Consider the following 19,457-nt stretch of genomic DNA (forward strand, 5'->3'; position numbering starts at 1 on the left):
AGCCAGAGACATGACCAGCAGACAGAATTTGGAGACACACAAATATCCAGCTTCCAATTTTTAAAACAACAAGGTACTTGGTATTGCATGATCTTCAAAATCTGCAGCCTACTTTGAAAACAGAAACAGAGGGAAGAGTAAAATTTCACTTTTCTAAGTTTACAAAGGGCAGCTTCTATCTTCCTAAGTCAAACTGCCTGAACATCTTAATGATGTGGCATCATACAATCCCAAGCCTTCCAAGACAGGCAATGAATTCTGTACAGCTGACTCTGCTAGTTACAGTACTCAACAGCTGGGACATAGATAATTTGGCACCCTGATAATGGCCTAGATAAGTATGAAACATTCTGCAGACTGTAAAAAGAAAAAAAAAAAAACTATCAGCATTTAAATTATAGATTGAAGCTTGTCTTATAAAGCCAACGTAGTTCACATTTGATTAAGAAATTTACTGAAGAAGGTGTTTACAAAACTGAGAAAATCAGAGAAATGGCACTCCCTTTTCAAAGCCTATATTGTAGCAATTCTTTTCTGATTAGATCAGCTCCCATAGCAAGTCATCAGAACAACAATCGCTGTAGTGAAGTCATACTACTGGGACTCGAATGGGAAATCATGACTGGCTTGAAAACACATTTTAGAAAGTAATGTGCTTTCCAGATTTCCAATACATCTTAATTAAAACAAGTCCAAACCTTTACCTTTGTTCCAAATGGCTGAATAAAATCTATCTTGAGCAGCAAAACACAACACACCAATATATAAAATATGACACCAAAAACTAAGACAACAGACATTGGATCCTTCCAAATAATTTCATGATTCAGGGGTCACTGAAAATGGCATATGAATGGACTTTGTGTTACCGCCACAACGAGATACACTCAAATACTTTCAGAAAGTAGTTTATTTCTTACAGAGATGTAAATTAGCTTTCAGACTTTATTTAATTAAAATCCTATTGTTCCCCAACCTATAAAAACCAGACCTTTCAGTCCCATTCCTTATAAAACTCCCATTGAAACAGGGGAAATTGGGCCTAATCTCTTTCCCAGGTTTTTAAGCAAGTAATTGGTATGAGAAGGAACCTTATTAAACCTAATTCTAGCAGGAAATAAAAGGTGATCCAAAGCAAAAAAAACAAGCTTTCTCAGTGTTTATTTAAAAAGTAAACAGCCTACTAGCTCCAAAATTTTGCACAAAACAGACCAGCTGCATATAAATTGAGGACTTGAAAAAAAAAAGGAGAGAATGGAATCAAGACATGGTTTTGAAGATGATGGCAATCATCAAATGGTAATTATTTCTCAACCAAAATGCACTAATGCGTTTGAATACAGGACCAGTGCACATGCTCCATTGCTGCATTGACACAATGGGCAACAGACACAAAGGAGTCATTAGTCAATACTGCTAATGACACATGAAATTGCAAGTGATACCAGTATAAAGTACACTCAGACCCAACAAGTTCTCATAGTCAAAATAACCATCTGTTGAGGGTTTATTATTCAAAATACTGCCACTAACAACATAGAATAAATAAAATAAAATAACCAGTATCTTCAAATCAAGCTGTCTTAAACTATGCCACTCCCATTCCCATCAGTGGAACCATTTAACAAAAATCTTCAGGACTGACTGAAGACATACAGCTGAAAAACTTCAGATATGAAACCTAACATCTTATTCCCTAACATTACAAAAGGACTCAGCACTGCAAATGTCAGCATATGCTGTGGCATGCTGTAAGAACTATTTCAGGGATGAATGTTCAGTGTGAACAGTTAACTCCATCCCTTTCGCACTTGGATTAAAATCAGAGCTGCAACACTTTTGATAAGCGTCTTCAGATTTAGTACTAGCAAATGTACTGAAAAACAGCAGTGAATCATCCAAACCATCCTTTCCATCCCGATGTTCTTAAGAAATCAATGCAATTTACATTTCTAGCAGGATTAATTTAGCTGCGTGCATCTTCACCATGATAAATGTGTTTTTCCTTATTTTTCTGTATTCGATGAAAAAACTCAGGTGCTACACAAACTAAGCTAATTCTTTGCCCTAGTCCAAAAAAACCAAATAAAAAATAAATAGGTAAAAATAAACCGAAGCTTTAAATACGAATGCATATTGAGACATAAATCCCTGCGTCCGCACTGCACTCGAAAAAGCGACTTTTAAACACACCAGAGCGCCTGTCACACACACTGGCGAGGTGACACGGTATTTATATCTATCGCACAAGCCGCCCACGTCCGTTCCCCCCAGACCGATCCTCGCAGGGACGCGGGGACCAATCTTCCCCACCTGGCCGCCAGCGCCTCCCGGGTCCGCAGCCGCCACACCCGGCGGGGCGAGCGGCCGGGCGAGTGCGGCGGCACGGCGGGGAGCACTGCCCTACCTTTGTATCTCTCTAGGACATCTTCGTAGGCTTGCAGGTACTCCTGCTCCTCGGCGTAGAAATACGCGCCGGGGGAGAGGTAGCCAGCCATGGCCGGCAGCTAGCCTAGCCCAGCCCAGCCCTGCCCGCCCGTGCGGCTCCGGGCGCACGGCTCCGCGGATGGCACAAGAACAGCCCCGGCAGCAGCCGGCGGGGGGCGGGCGGGGGGCGGCGCTGCCAGCCCGGCCGATGAAACGCCCCCGCGGCCGCTCGGGTTTCGGTAGCCGCCCCTCGGAGCGCGGAGGGGCGGCACCAGCCCGGCGGCAGCCGCCGCCTCGCCGTCGCAGACCCCGGCTCCAGCCCCATGGCCACGGCACCGCCTGCGGGGCCGGCCAGCTCTGCCGCCGCCTCCCCCCGCGGCGAGGAGGGTGGCGGCTGCCGGGGCGGGGACGCGATGCCTGCAGCACTGACGGGGCCGGAGGGGACACTGCGCTCACGGGCAGGGACCGAGCGGGGCGGGACCCCAAGCCGGCAGCCAGCGGGGCCGGGAGCTCCCGCAGTGCCGGCGGAGGGGCGGGGCGGGCGCGGCCCCGCCGCAGGTGTCGACGCCGCGCCTGCGTTCCCCTGCTGCCCCCGGCCCTGACCCCACCGCCGGGCCCGCCCCGGTGCGGTCCCTGCTGCTCTGCCGCCGGTCCCCGTCCTGCGCACCCTGCCCGCTGGGGGCGGCGGCGGCGAGATCCGCGGCCGGCCGGCTCCGCAACCCCCCCAGTCGCGGCTGCATCCTGCGGCTGCTGGGAGCCCGGCTCCGCAGCGCTGCCCCCGCTGCTGGCGCCGCTAGGATGGGTTCCTCTGGGAAATGTTGTCCCGGGAGGGACCCACGGAGGCCTATATATAATCGCGATGGCTGGGGAGAGCAACAGCGGTATCCTCAGGGAACACTGAGAACCGCCGCATCTTTCCGGGATTCATTTACAGGCGTTTTCCAGCTTTGGCTAGGGTGATGCGGGCCTCCGCCCTATTTTCGACATCAGTTGTCGCCGGGCGCCCGTCGGCGCCTCTGGCACACCGGGCCGGCTGCGTTCCGGTCCCCGTCCACCCCGAGCGCAGCCCCGGTCCCGAGCGGACAAAGACCGGCGCCTGCTCCCCCGCCCCTCGCGGAGCATCATCGGCCGCCGCGGCCTCTCCCCGCGCTGCGGGCGGTCCCCGCTTCCACCCAGGGCGGCCGGGGGCTGCCTCGGCCTTGTGGGCCGAAAAAAGCGCCGGCCCCGCCGAACCGCCCCCCGCCGCGGTTGCAGCCCCCGGCCGCTGATGCCTTTTCGCATGAAAGTTTAATGGGTGCACCTGCGCGCGTTTCGGCTCGCCATCCACACGCATCAGTTCACCCAGCCGGAAAAGGCGGCCAAAGAGCTTAGTCACCGCCCGGCGGGGCCGCGCTCTGAAAGAGACGGGACGGGGTCTGGTCCCTCTGGTCCCCAGCCGCCCCCTGCCCGGCCGCCCCCGACCGCGCCTTACCGGCGATGCGCAGCACGGCCCGCTCGGCGGGGTCCAGCACCGAGCCGCCCTGGATCTTCCGCTTGGACCGCTCGTGTTTGGGCAGGTTCCAGGGCAGCGTGTCCCCCGGCGCCGGCGACACCGTCCCCGACCTCTGGCTGAAGTCCTCCTCGTCGGAGAAATCGGCGGAGGACGACATGGAGCATCGGTAGGACGCGTTGCCGGAGCTCTGCACGGGGAGACAGACAGACAGACAGGGTGCGTGGGGAGCAGCTCGGGACGAAGGGCCTCAGGTGGCGCCGGCGAATACCCGCCCTGCGTGGCATGGAAAAGCATCTCACGGGAAAAAGAGGAATAGGGGAGAGGGCCGCCGCTCACCATTGGTGTGAATTTAGAGGGAGAAAAGGGTGCGTGTGCGGCGTGCCCAGGGCGATCCTCCAAAAACTAGCTGGTCTTTAGCGGGAGTGCATTTGGAGGGATGTCGGGGTAGAGCCGTGGCCTGCGGCTGGGCAACCAGCTCGCAAATGAGCCTCCTACTTCCCCAACAATAAACCCAGCAGCAACAACAGCCGGGAAAAAAAAAAAAAAAAAAAAAAACAAACCAAAAACACCAACATTCCCGGCTACAGATCGAAGGCGTTTGGCTCCCCCGCCAGGACAAGGGGAAGATTTGCCATCACCGAGCTACTGGTAAATCCGCCCCCGGGACAGACCCAGGCCCGCCGGGAGCCAAGGCGGCTCTTTATTACCGCCCCGGGCCTCCCCCTGCCCCGGGGGCAGCCCGGCGCGGCTGGCTAAGGGGGACGGAGCGGAGGACGGAAGGAAGGAACACGATTTCTCGGAGCAGCCCCTTCGTGCAGCAGGGCACGATGGGCAGCCTGCGGTCACACATAGACTACATCCACTTTTAGGCTTCTCAGCTACTCAAAAAAGAGCTCTTCCAAAAACGTAAATAAACACTGATGCAGGGAGAGGAGTGCTACCATGTCTGCTTCCCTATTTATGGTAAAGTGGGAAACGGAGATGTGTGAACCGTAACAGTTCAGCACCATGTTGAAATTTAAGGTACATCATTAAACACGTTATCAGGCCACAATGGACAGCAAGGTGCTATTACTTTTACTCTGTATTTTCTGATTGAAGGGATTTGTGGTTTCTCCAAGGCATGAGAGAAGAAAATGATGCATTTGATTTGTCATTTCATGTGGGAGCTACTGTTACAGCCTTTCAAAAGTGCAACCTGGTGCTCACCCAATTATTTTAATTTTTAGGTGTGTGCTGTTGTCAACTTTTACAGGTGTAGTAGAATCATAGACCCACAGTCTTGTTTGAGTTGGAAGGAACCTTTAAAGACCATCTAGTTCCAACCCCCTTGCTGAGGTCAGGGACAGCTTCCACTAGACCAGGTTGCACGAAGCCCCATCCAACCTGGCCTTGAGCACTTCCACAGCTTCTCTGAGCAACCTGTTCCAGTGCCTCACTGGAACGTAATAGTGAAAGTTTACTTCCTTATATCTAATCCAAATCTACCCTGCTTCAGTTTAAAGCCAGCAAATTTTGTTGCACAGCAACAGCCCCATTCAGCCATTCTGGATTCCAGATTTGATACTAAACCAGATAGTATTTTAGGCTTGTATTGTAGCCCTTTTCTCAATTTTGTTTTTTTCTATAAAGGGGCTTAAAGGGTAACTTTTCTTAAAAAAAAAAAAAAATTGTGCTGTGATTGAGACCTGATAAAATGTATTGTTGTTGTCTGGTTGTGGGTTTTTTTTACTGTCAACTGTCATAGGGGGTATTTTAAAACTCAGAATCTGCATAATCCAGAGAAACAACATGATGCACTCTTTGCTCTGCATAAAAGTAAAAAATAATATAAAGATAAATAATCTGTTATAATAAGAGGAGATCACTTATTAGTGTTTTTTCCTTCTGACCCTCTCCATTTTTGTCCCAATTCTCTTTTCTCCTTGTAAAGTACTCCATGGTGAATTTTGAAACATGTGAGTTGTGAGGGAGAAAATGAATACATAAAACCAATTAACTGAATTCTTGCTCATTGTATTGTGATGTAGAGAGAGAAAAAGGTAAGTGCAGAAAAACAGAAACATGAGATGTCTGATAGCAGCTCAGATTTCCTTCATAATTAGTTTTAGTGCAGAGACTATTTTGCTGTCAGTTTGTATAATAAGCTAAAACTGGATCTCGTAAAGCAGGATGGTCACATATAGGTGTCTTCCTGATAAGAGCTGGAAGTGCTCAGCTTGCTGCTGTACCAGCTGGGGCTACCAGGGCCCCTCATGTGCTTAGTCAGGGATTAGGTTCCTTTGAGCCTGTCCTTCGCTCCAGATTTTGCCATAGAAGAGAAAGTGTTGCCTTTAATCCCAGCTCTGAACATCCTGCTTCAGGCCTGTACCTTCTTTCGGCTGATCAGCAACCCTCGGTATCTTTGGATCACACAGACCCACAGGGAGAGATTCTGACTTCCCTCTTTTTCATCTTCTGCATTTCTAGCTTATAATATGAAAGTTGTAAAGAGACCAAACACAGTGTTGTGAGGTGCCATAGCAATAGTTTGTTAGTATTTATGTAGCAGCCTGAATTATGCAAGAACAAAGTACAGTAGAAATTGCTATTGAAGTTTTGGGGAAGATCGCTCAACTCTCAGATTTATGTTTGAAAGTAAGCTATAAATTTTATCCAGTAGGGTTTCCTTTTTCCAAGAGAGGCCTTCATAGCCCATTATTATATTTCATAACATCTCCTCCTACCTGTAGAAGCCAAAAGCATTGTTGAGTGGTCATTCAATGTGCACCATTTGCAAATGGTCTACTGAGATGTCAGTTTTAGGGAAAAGGAGTCTGCCTTTTAGTCAGATGTGCTACAATACTGGAAGATAAGCTATGTGAGAAGGCTCCATTCATATTTTATGAGAATTAAGCTGAACAGGCAATGGTAGGCCAGTCTTTGGCACCTGTGTGTATTACAACTAGCTATCTGCTTTTAGGTTATCCTGCCTTAACATACAGTAACCAAATGAATAATCAAAACGTACTTTAGCTTTTTAACTCTTCAAGAACCATACTGTATCATTTTCAGAGCAATGCAGGAAGTTCAGAAAGGAATTTTTCATAACAACAAAATCTGGAAAACATTAAGAAATGTCATCTTCTAACTTAATTACAGTCTACTTTCTTATTCAGCATGGAGATACATCTGAGTAATGTGTACACAGATATTGAGCATCTAGGTATTTTTTACTTTGCTATTCCAAAGGTGTTTATAATGAACTGATAATGAATTTTACTCAAGTAAATTAACTGCTTTGATACAAATTCTGTAATTGTTCCTCTTTTGCACACAGGCACTGTTTGTGTACCACTCATCCCACTGGACTCTATGTTTCTAGCATACACATTTTCCATTATAGAGTTGTAAATCCCAAATAAGCAGTCCATTATCAGAGCAACATATTAAGCAGTTTAAAAAATAGGAAATAATGCAGAACATCTGTGCCATTCTGAGAAAAGTTCCTGGCCCATTAGGACAACACGTGGGGAAAAAAAATGTTGTTATATTCTGCTAAAATATGTGAGGCACTTCTGTTATTGCTGCATGCAAGTGAAAAACACCAGTTAATAATACACAATGCTTTTGGGGGGGGGGCTACATGAGTGAAGTGTCTTTTATATCCCCTAAAATATTGATCATCCATACTTAGCCTACTCTTAGAGACTTAGCAGGGGGCAGGGCCTGACTGCTCTTAGTTTGAAGGCCTGTAAGGTCACAGCGCAGTTGCTGGGGCTCTTTATTCCCTGTCGGAATCTGTGGGTATTGATGATTCCGAGATTGTAAAAAGTCTGTCTTTCTGCCCCGTTGCCAAAGAAGAAGCCATAATTCGTCTGTGCTGTTTTCAAGGTTGTTTATTCTTGCTTATCTCTAACATGTTCTGCTGCCCTGCCGCAGGTCTGTCCTGCAGGGCAGCGTGTGGGGCTCTGCCCCCAGTGGGATGTTACAAACATTATATACCAGAAACTACGTGTACTATATTTACAATAATGTGCCAATATCTATCATCTACGTTGAACAGTGTGTCCCCAGCCTAAACCAAGAGAAAAATGCCAACACTACAGTGAAACATGGAGGGCATGAAGAAGGAGGAAAAAGACAAGACACACCCAATTTCCTCCATCTTGTCCCCTCTGAACCCCTACTCTAGAATCCTAAAATTTTACTTTTGCACCCGTGCCACACTTAATTATTACTCATATCAAACACTCAGAGCTTGTAATTCATCCTGTAAGATTGAAAACTCTTTTCCATGGATAGAGATCAGAGACAGTGTCTCTCGGGGCTCTGCACAGGGGGGTTCCTGACCCCCTGCAGGGGTCCCAGGCAATCCAGGGCAGCCAGAGGGAAGCTCTGGATTCCCACAATTCCCAGCCTGGCACTGCGCAGTGCTGCCCCGCCGCGGTTTGGGGGCTCTCGGGGTCCGGGTTCCCCGCGTGTCCCGGAGCTCGGCCGAGCGGAGCCGGCAGCCCCGAGCCGGGATTCCCGCGGCACGGCTCGCTGCCGGTGCCGCACGGGGGTGCACAGAGCGCACCGATCCCGGGAGCGGAGCCCAGCTCCCTCTGCCCTGCCGCCGGGCTTCCACCGCATGCGGCTTGCAGGAGCCGCCCGAGCCGGGCTGGCAGCCGTGCTGTAACAGCGAGCTGGCTGCCAGTAACAGCCGTGGTTTCAAAGAAGCATTTAGTGTGCTTCAGATAGAGGGCCAAGTTCCAAGGCATGATTTCCCCTGAGGAGGGAAAGAATTGCTGTTTGTCATAGGTGAGGCACTGCAGAAGATCAAGTAGAAACTGAGTGGAAGACGGTGTAGCTGGTAAATGGTGTAGAGTATTGGACACCACCAGAGATCAGGTAAGCCACCTGGAAATAGGAGCTGGAAGGGTCAAGAACAGCGGGGACTGTACTCTGCCATTCCTGGGGGAGGAAGCATTAGCCGAGGTCAGGTTTTAAATTCGGTCGGGCAAACCAGCTGGGAAACTCTGCTGCAAGGCTGATACCAAATTATATTCATATTACAAAAATTCCCAACCCTATGACACATCAGAGATTGTGCCGGCCAGCTGAATTCTAATCAAACAGTTTGTACTTTCACATTTTATCTTTAAGAAGATTGTCCACTGCAGTGAGTCCTTTCACGCTGGTTTTTGCAAGCTGTGGGAAATACAGGTCAACACTGACTGACATTTAATTTTCTATTTAGTTATAGTTATTTATATTTCATTTATACTAAACTATCTCCTGGATATATATTTTTATTTTGTTATACTCATTGCAGGAAATGGATAACTATCAACAGAAATTAAGTACTAGAATAATGATTTTACTCAGTGTGTTTCAGCAAAATTCCTTCTAATTTAAAATAATTTAGAATATCAATTGAAAGCAAACGGCTATTTTTGTCCTTTAACATCCCAGACTGAATGATATTAAAGTGGATCAACTTTTAAAGTAAAATAACTTAACAAATTAAAGACAAAATCTAGGGCAATTCAATGTTCCCATTAGTAAATCTTTACCACTTCAACCTAAGTAGATGATAGTGCAATGCAGAACATAAAACATCCAATGTATGTAATCAGGTTAGTATGTATGTTAGTCCCTTGGGACTGCATGTTGTCAGAAATGGCCAGAATTCAAAACACACAAATGAAAGTACAAACAAGGACAGTGTAGGGCCAGTGAGGATGAACTTTAAAAAAAAAAAAATCACCAATGGACATGTAGATATAGGAAATTAGTATTTTTCTTTGGTTCTGTGCCACTCACTTAAGAGGATTATCCATACTTCCAAGTACGTATGTTATCAGGAAATAGGAAAATTACTACAGAGTTTCTGGGTTTACCTTTAGTGTCATGAAAAATAAGCAGAGAGCTGGAAGGCAAATACACTAAATCTGAAACTCCTGATCATGCAGGGTCTGGCTCTGTGTTAAACTATCTTTGCAAACAGATAGGCTTATCAAACATCAAGGCAATATCTACTTACTCTGGAGAGAGAACTTACAGCCTTTCTTTCTAAAGGTAGGAGAAGATGGAAATAAGCATTCGGTGTTTATTCTATCATCCATGTTTTAGAACTAAATTTGAAGACTCGATCCAGCAATCAATCAACATTAAACTATTTGAAAATACACATTCTTATAATTACACACTCCAGTTTTAATAATTAAATTATGAGATTTTCTCTTATACAATCAATTTTGAGTTTCTTTATCTTAAGTTTGCTTGAAAATATTTCCTTCCCAAAGTTTAATTTTCGTGAAAATTTTTAGTCAAAGCTGGCTGAGAAGCATAAGAGCAAGATTATGAAAATATCCAGTAGATATTTGTAAACAATAAAAAAATCCCAGTGATCTTTTTTGAGAAGACTGTAAACTTTGGGATGGATACTTCAAATATGAATATGCTTTAAGCTAGATATAAGTCTTTTGCTATCTTTGTTAAAAATCTGTCTACATTTGTCAGAGTGATAAGTCTTTGAGATATAAATATCATCTGCTATCCCTGGCATCAGGGAGTATAAAGTAAAGCTTTTAAAGTTTGTGTTTGATCTCACTATTCTGACAGGAAAACTGCTGCAGAACTTTCTGCTGTCTTGATTACAAGGGATCTTATAGTTGCCACCTCAACCTTATTCATGGTCTTTTGGGGGTTTTTTGCAACAACAAGGTTCATTTCCTTAAATAACCTTTTTTGCTTCCCCAGTGTATTCATAGCTTGCATTCTATCCCCTCTCACCTTCTTTTGGTTTTGCTGAGCAAGTGAACTTCTTTTAATCTCTCCTCACCTACTAGTAGTTCTTCCTTGCAAAAGTAAATAGTTTGATTTAATTATTCCTAGTGTTCAGGTAACTACCAATGTTATTTTGACAGACTTTTTAAATCAAGGTTCAAATTCCTCAACTAAAATGTCTTAAATGTATCATCTCTGAAAAATCCCTTCAGATTGGCATCCCCTAAACAGAGTCTCTCAGGGGTTTCAGAACTGCCAGACCAATACCCCACCATCACAGAATGACAAAGCAAATTTCACCCTTACAGCTCTTACCTCCACCCTTGGGACACCTACCATCCCCAGCAAGGAGCTGACCAGGATCCTTCCAGCTCGGAGATCCAGAGGAAAAACTAATCTTTGCATTTAATCATTGCTTGGCATGATTTCAGGTTGATGGCAGTGCGGACAAGAGGCATGGAGAGCAGGGCAAGGCAGGCACCAGACCTGAGAGGCAGGAGACTTTTCCTTTATGCTCTCTGTGACTGGCTCAGCTGTGCGCAGCCAGCGAGAGGAAGAAGCCGTATGATGTGAATGTGGAGAGCACAAACACCGGAACAGGCATGCTGCAGGAAAGGGCTGGAGAAATGCACTGGGACTGAGAGCCTGAGCATGCTGCAGGAAAGGGCAGGAGGAATACACTGGGACTGAGAGCCTGAGCATGCTGCAGGAAAGGGCTGGAGAAATACACTGGGACTGAGAGCCTGAGCATGCTGCAGGAAAGGGCTGGAGGAATACACTGGGACTGAGAGCCTGACAGAGTCTGGGAGCTGCAGCTGGAAAGCATTCAAGGGAGCAGCAGACTCTGTGGATAAAGACCTGCAGGATAACTGTTGGGATTAGGAACCATCATTGCTGGAGGAAGCAGACTGGGGGAGAGCTGAGGATCTGACCTGCTGGCATGAAACTGGAGCTGCCTCTGCAAGAGGCTTTGAACAAGGCAGTTTAATGAACAAGGAAGGCATGAAGTGTGTGTGAGAAGGTTTCAGAGAAGACGGACAAGAGCCAAAGAATGGAGTATGCAACTAGGGGCCACAGAAATCAAGGAGACAGCTTGAACAAATGCCTCAGAGCAATGAGAGGACTGACCAGGAGAACCTGGGAAGGGCTGTGACATGAAGGAGTGAAACAAGAGCTGGCAGAGCAAGACCAGAAGGGCCAAGGTCAGCAGAGGAGTGAGGACTGGACAGTGAGGAAGGAGTTGGCAGAGGCAGGTCAGGAGCAGGCTGGAGGAGACATAGCAGAAACACCTACACTTGGGAAGACTGAGCACAGGAAAGCTCATTGCCTTAAGAAGCCTGGAAGAAAAGGGATATTTCAACCCAGCTCTGGCCATTACCAAATATTTGAGAGTTCCTCTAGGAAAAAAATACCTTCTCCCCTGGGTTACTGATTCATATGAGGAATACAAATGCCATCAGTCTCTCCCTGAAATCCAACTGAATTTTCCATATTGCAGTCGAAGTGCCAAAGCCTGCCAATGAGCTACACAGCTGAGTTTTTCCACTTTGTTTTTTACAGCAGTAGGAAATTAAATACAAAGTTCCTATTACAATACTTTTGTTAAGGCTGCAAAGTTAAGTATTAAAATGTTACTAAATCCCAGGCTAAAGGTTCACCATGCAACCTTGGTTTAGTCTGTTTATTTGTATATTACGATGCAGTCATAATGATGTGATTATATACTATTACATCCTCAGTAATTTTCTTAATAAAAGTCTTGCTCTTATTTAGTGCAAATGATGGGTGATATTCCCTCCACAAACAGTTATTCAGTATTTTGTTTGTTATCCTCAGTTCAATGGACAGCCCTAGAACTAAATTTACTTCATGCTATTCAACTACTGATGTGAAGAGGGAATTTAATAGACTGGTTTTTGGTGCTCATCACTACAGTAGTATCTGACTGCTTCACTCCCATTACACAGGGTGCAAACTAAACCAGAAGGTCAATTTTTTTTTATTTAGGTCAAACTGAGATGCCAGGGATCTGACTTGTAAAAGCTATTAATACTGCGTGTCAATAATACTCAGACTATAGCACACACAGAGTTCAGTGCTGAATGGCAGCTTAAGAACTTCTATAAACACAGCTACATGCTTTGATTCAGGCTCTTAGAACATGGAAGATAAAAAAAGTTTTAAACCAGTTGCTCAGCTTATTTAGTGACCCTGTGCCCACCCTTCAATCTCCAAAGCAGCACTCACTCTTTTTAAAGAAATAAGAGATCCTCTGTCTTCCTGCAATCTTCTGTTTTATTCATTTATACACTTTACAACTTCTGCAGCAGAACTCCTACACATAAGAGTCATCCTAAGAGCAATTCCACCCTATGATGAACACAGAATACATCCTGTGAAAAACCAGTGCACCATCATACAATTAAAGCCTGTGTGACAACGCAGAGGCATAATCCACTGAATTAAAGCTGCACATGGAACCTTAATTCCAGTGCTTGATAACACCGGAACACTTGCCTCTGCCAAACTATTCTTTCAACATCGTACCCATGTGTAGTGTTATATATAAATACAAATGGATAAGGGATCCCTTGCTATATAAAGATGTACTTTTATGTGCCACAGTAGGATGTTACACAATACAACTCTGAAGAGTGACTCTTGTGGCAGTAAAGGAAAAGGAAACATCTGCATTTAGACTATAATTACTATGCATCTGTGAGACAATTACTGGTCATTTTAAGCTGTGCAAACAACACTATCAATAAGATCAGAACTGACTAAATTTTTTTTAACCTGCTTTCAGCTACTGTACAGAATTTACCATTTATAATCACATACATAAAACATTTTTTTCTTACAGTTAAGACTGCTAGCAGCTTAGGTTTCTATTACTAGCTCTCCCAGAATGACAGTGGGCTTTAAAAAAAGAAGAATTCTGAACAGCCAAAATTTTAATTTCTCAGTGAGGCTATTGCTGTATGCATGTAGTAAAATTTTATCAATGAACACAGAATCCCAGTTCATAGAAATGGCAAAATGATGATGGCAAAAAAAATTGAAATTTTTCAAGCCAGAGTTTCATAACTCTATTTCTTAGATACAACATCTGAAGAATATTTTCTCTCATTCACTTCTAATTTAGTAGCAGGTTAGCTTCAGCTCCAAGGATGAAGGGTGCACCTTGACCCTCTTTGAACACTTTAGGTGGAAGAGAGTTATACTGGTTTAAGCTCTCATCCCACATTCACTAAACAACCATTTGCCCTGGGAGTGAAAGTTGGCTCAAACAAAATAAAAATTGTGTGAAATTAGCTCACCTATCAAAAAACAAAATCCTGCTATATTAGAGGGCTTTGCCCACAGGCACAGGATAATTTGCAATGGTGTACAGAAAAAAAACAAATTTGATGCAATTTTCAACCATGTAAACTTTAAATCTAAGTAAATATATTCAAAACTAGCATGATCTGTCACCACAGGGGACAATCAATTCAAAAGACCTTAACCCTCCAGATAAGAGCTATCAGTGAAATCAGTTAAGGTGTCTAAATATAGATTGGTACTGTTACTGCTATGCTTATTTCTTGTGTCTTTTCCCATTCACATGTTATCAATTATTAGCCCTAATGCAATTAATTTGTTTCTTTTGTACTATGCTTAATAGCTGTAGTAACTTAGGTATAGGGAAAAAAACACTAGAAAGACAATAATAATTTTAAATCCCACATCTAATTCTTAATACATCTCTATTGTGTTTTAGGAAAAAGTAGTTTTAAAATAGTAATGCAATTACCTCCAGGGTCTAGTGAAAATCATGGCAATACACCTTTAAGAAATCCCTTCAGAAACCTAAACTGCCTGGGAGCTGGGCAAGAGGAGTGGAAGAAACGGGCTATTGCTGTAACGCAATGGATGAGCTGCAGGGTGGAGAGGGAAAAGCAGCCAAGAGGAAATCAGGAGTAGGCAGCAAGGGAGGAGGTCACAGAAGCTGGAAGAACAGCGAGAAAATGAACTCTCTGGGCAAAACTGTTTATGAAGAATTTATCAGTGAGGAGTTACTTGCTATAAGAAAAGCCGTAAGAGCAGTCCGAAAAAGAGATGTACACAATCTCTTGGAAAAAGAACTAACTTCGAAGTCAACCTAATGGCCACTCAAAGCTTTCTCTTAATTTCAAACATGACTGGATTTAGCATTAATAGTCACATTTGCAAAAATCCTGTGCACCTAAAATAGGTTCCTTTGGATGTTTTTTTTTAATGTTTAAGATGGCCAGATGCTTAAATCTTGTTAAAAACTTTATGAAACCATCACCCAATAAACTGTCAGGAGCTTCTCAGACTCCCCATCAATACTGTTTAAGTCTTTGTCCTGGTTTCAGCTGCCCTAGAGTTATTTTGATTCCTAGTAGCTGGTACAACACCATGTTTTGGATTTAAGGTAAGAATAATGTTGGTAACACACTGATGATTGAGTCATTGCTGAGCATGGCTGACACTACATCAATGGCTCTTCACCTTCTCATGCTGCCCTGCCAGCACAAGCAGCTGGGAGGTAACACAGGTGGGACAGCTGACCCCAGCTGGCCAAGGGGACATTCCATACCATAAGGCATCATGCTGAGCCTGAGTGAGGGTGGCAGCCTCCTGTTCAGGGACTGTCAGCAGGTGCTGTGCAAACGCACTGGACATCACTTGTTTTGTACATTGTTTTGTAATTCTTATTATTTTCCCTTCCTTTCCGGTCTGATTAAACCTTCTCTCTACCCACAAGTTTTACCTTTTTCTTATTCTCTTCCCCATCCTACTGGGGGGAGTGAACAAACAGTTCTGTGGTGCTGTTCATGTTTAGCTGCATGCCAGGCTAAACCATAGCTGCCTTAAAAATGAAAAAAATGCAGTTCTTATTTCCCTTTTTATATGGATTCACATGTTCCCTGTGTGTGTTCATTCTGGCTGTGCTCAGATTGTCCTGAGCGAGGACCCATGCATGGGTGTGTGCACACGTCTGTGCAGAATCTGACAGCTCACAGCTTTGCCATACATTTGAGAATGTTAATAAAATGTTAATAAAAATGCTGAAAGATGGCATGATAATGTTTTGCCAAGTTTGCTTCTAAATGCAATTCACAGGAGACACAATCCAGCATGAGCAGATGTCTCCAAAAGAAAGAAGATATGAATGCAATCTACAGATTAAATAGCTAATAGTTGGAAATAAACACATCTTGTGCAATATTTGTATCTCGTATGTTTTAGGTCATTCAAATAGCATGCAAAGGGCATAGTGGTACTGAAAAATAGTACATAACATCAGAGTAAGAATAAATGGAAAATAATTAAATTAATATTATTTAATGAAACATATTAAAAACTCCTAAAGGGCCCTGTAGAAAACTTTATCCATATAAAAAATATTCTCAAGTAAGGTGTCAGAAATTAGAGACTTGTGGAACTTCTATAAATTATTTGGTATCAGATATTTAAAAAAAAAAACAACCCTAAGTATTTTGCTGACAGAATTCTAATACTGATTTTCCCATAAGTTCTAAGGCTAAAACACAGCATATAAGTAAACCAGGATAGCTGAAAAGACCATGAATTGGACAGCTTATTGTTTTACACGCATTAAAAATTGATCAAACTGCTTTCATGGTTTCTTTATCAGGGTATTCATCATGCAACTTTCACTTTGTCCATGGGATTAGTCTCAGTGGAGCCAAATGAAGCGGCCCACATCATTTTTTTTCACATGTGACCTCCCAGACATCTGACCTCTCTCTGTTTTCCTTGTAGTGACTTGTAGTGATGTTGTACCTATTCCTAAATTGCTTCAGCAAAGGCCAGTCCTTAAATAATTAGAAACAGGTAAATTAGGAGACCCTGAGAAATACCTACAATCATCAGTGATTCTAAGATAATTTGTCATTAGTTTGTTCTTTGTAGGTTATTTCAGAAATACTTTTCTTTGTAACAATATTCACTAGCTAATCATTTCAATACATGCTGTTGCTACAGTTCTGGGGCAAAATAGATCATCTTTGGATGTGTAAAGTACAAGGCTTTTGAGTAGAAAGGGCTTTCACATCTCAAAGTGAAGAAAACAGGTTTATTTATCACCCTGTTGCTGCAGTCTCATCTACCGTGTCTTAGAGTGATCATGACAAACAAAAGTGCAAATTTTAGTACTACATGTCATGATTGTAAATAATCCTGGTGTCTGCATGAGTCATTTAGGAGCCCATCAAATCATTTAACAATGGAGATGTCAAAAGATGCAGCTTTGACAGCATCTCTTTTCAATTATGTTCATACAAATATTGTTTGGCAGAACTGTACACCTAACTGATCCCACAGCTCAGGAGCCACATTTGTTTACACAAACTCAAGGCCACCTATTAATAACTTGCTGCATTTTGTACTTTGCTTCAGAGCAGAAGCACTATTTAAAATATAGATAATATTTTCAAAATGCTTGTAAAAGAACCCTCAGTTTAAAATCTGCCCTGGAGAAGTATTGCTAGGCAGCAGCATGGTCACAACAAGAGATTTTTGCACATCCTTCCACACCCTCAGAAAATTTAACAGAATCAGGTACCCAGTCTGTGAAAGGAGCAATATGAAACACTCCCTTGACTTGCATGCAATGACACCAACCTAAAAAACACAGTTATGTTTGTTCTCAAGAGTTCTCCCTTGTGTTCAAAAATTCAATGTACATGTCAGTAGTGTGTGTCTGGACTCTTCTCCGTATGAAGCTGATGTAAAACTGTCACCTATAGAGAATGTCAGCATAAATAATACAGCCACTAATGAGAGGGTGATCTAGAGGCCATGAGATATAATAATGTGCCCCACAAGGGGAAGCCTCAGCACTATGTTAATGTTGCACTAGAGTAAGATAAATAAAAATGAAAATGGCTTATAAACTTTGTTGACCTGGAAGGTGTAAAAAAAAATATTTAATTTTTCAGAGAAAACTAATGTTCTATTTCTGCAAACATCTCCTCATGCAGATATTCAAGTGGAGTAATTATTGTCTTCAGCGGGATTACTCCCATCCAAACAATTATAACTAATTTAGTTCTGACAAGATCAGGAACAATACTGGAAAGATCTCAGATTGCTATGCAGGAAGTAAAAAATAATACAAGCAAATTCAGATAATTATAGCAGCAGCTAGGAAACTGCAAAACAAGATTTAGACACAACAAAACCAACCAAATAAAAAATAGTCTAACATAGGAAGAATAAGAAAGCCTAGCATCTAGATATCCACCAAAGCCTTAAATGAAATATCTGAAAAGTCTTTATGCATGTATCTTAATATGACAGCAAAACAGGCTAACATATTTCAGGACTTCAAATCTTGCTGGAGCAAAGAAAAAGCTTTCCCTAAGGTTCTTTTATAGTTATTTTAGAGATACCATTCTTGTCAGAAATAAAGGGACAAAAAGGCATGAGGAGGGGAAAAAAAAAAAAAAAAAAAAAAAAAGGAGAACTGGTTTATGAGGAGAAATTATATCTTCTGGTTGGCAGATATCATACAGGACTTTTTTTAAGTGATGACTCAGCAGAATATGGCCATAATGTAAACATCAAGACAGCAGATTTTTTACTTAAAGTGGTTCAAGTGGACAGAGCTAGGAGTACCAGGAGGGGAAAGGGGAAAGAAATTATGTAGATTAACAAGAGCATTTCTGGCACTGAATAATGTAAAACTGTACAAAGATGAAGGTCAAAAGTCTCTCAGCTTTAAGACATTGAGACTAAGTGGGATGAAGATGCAATAAACTGCAGGATGGACATCCTGGTGACTGCCTGGAACTTCACAACACTGCAGTGATTTGTCATGGCAATGGCACAAACCTTACTCACCCTGTCACCATGGCATTAATAATACACTCAAAATAACTTACAATGTCCATGAGAAATTAAATTGGTGACTTTTGTTTTCTGGATTGTAGTATAATGAAGATAATTTATTAATTTTTTGGTAGAAATGTGCATTCATCAAGGCTGTAGAAGGAAAAGCTATCAAAAGAGCCATATGACTGTATAAAAGACACACTGCAAAAGCAATTTCAAGGAAGTGACCTAATGGTGACAGCACTGAGAGAAGTTTTCTCTAAATCTGGGATTTATTATTGTTTCACTGAAACCTAGGACACCCTAGGACATAGTGATAGGTCTTAGCAGACACAGCAGACACATGAAATGATACAAAAATGAAGTTATATAGTAACACTGCACATTTTCTATTCTTACATTTTTTATTTTGCTGGTCCTTAAATCCCTGATACATTACTGACTTTTTGGAAAAAGTAGAGATTTCTTAGCATAACTAATCCATTCTTCCAAGCTTGTTTTGCTGCTGACACCATTTCTACAGTTTTAGCTCTTTAATTCAGTGGCACTGATGCTCTTTTTCCGATGTCGGTAATCAGTGGAAATTGATTACAGCCTCAGCAGTGACAGGCAGGCTTACCCTTGGCACAGGCCTACCATGGGAAAAAATACAAACAATCAAACAAAAAAGGGAATTAAAAAAAAATAAATAAAACAACAACAAACCAAGAGGTGTGATATGGAAAATAATGGTTGATGATGGAAGAGATGAAGGAAGGACAACAAAGCAGGGAAAGGACCAGAAGTGAATAATGAACAGAGAGAGCCTGGTGAGAGGCTAGAGACCTAGTAAGAGTAACAGAGCTAGACAAAGTAGTCTAGAAAGTAAGATGGTTGAGAAGAAAGTGACAGCAGATCCTTTAAGAAGAGTAGAAGA

The 19,457-nt window shown here is 43.0% G+C and overlaps 1 protein-coding gene across 31 annotated transcripts in view; it reads right to left on the reverse strand.

Annotated features, from left to right (window-relative positions):
• Positions 1–19,457, reverse strand: part of DST (dystonin) — a 286,720-nt gene that overhangs the window by 249,645 nt on the left and 17,618 nt on the right. For 21 of the 31 annotated variants that reach the window (XM_072926480.1, XM_072926476.1, XM_072926483.1 and 18 more), the window contains exon 4: positions 3,899–4,106. In XM_072926480.1, coding sequence (XP_072782581.1) covers positions 3,899–4,106 — 208 coding nt within the window. Of the gene's footprint in view, positions 1–2,407; positions 2,640–3,898; positions 4,107–4,255; positions 4,441–11,008; positions 11,127–19,457 lie in introns of those variants that run through there. The other 10 variants (XM_032747535.3, XM_041714777.2, XM_030269474.4 and 7 more) reach the window with 3 other exon arrangements.

The sequence above is a fragment of the Taeniopygia guttata genome, chromosome 3 (genome assembly GCF_048771995.1).
Source record: "Taeniopygia guttata chromosome 3, bTaeGut7.mat, whole genome shotgun sequence".
Classification (NCBI taxonomy): Eukaryota; Metazoa; Chordata; class Aves; order Passeriformes; family Estrildidae; genus Taeniopygia; species Taeniopygia guttata.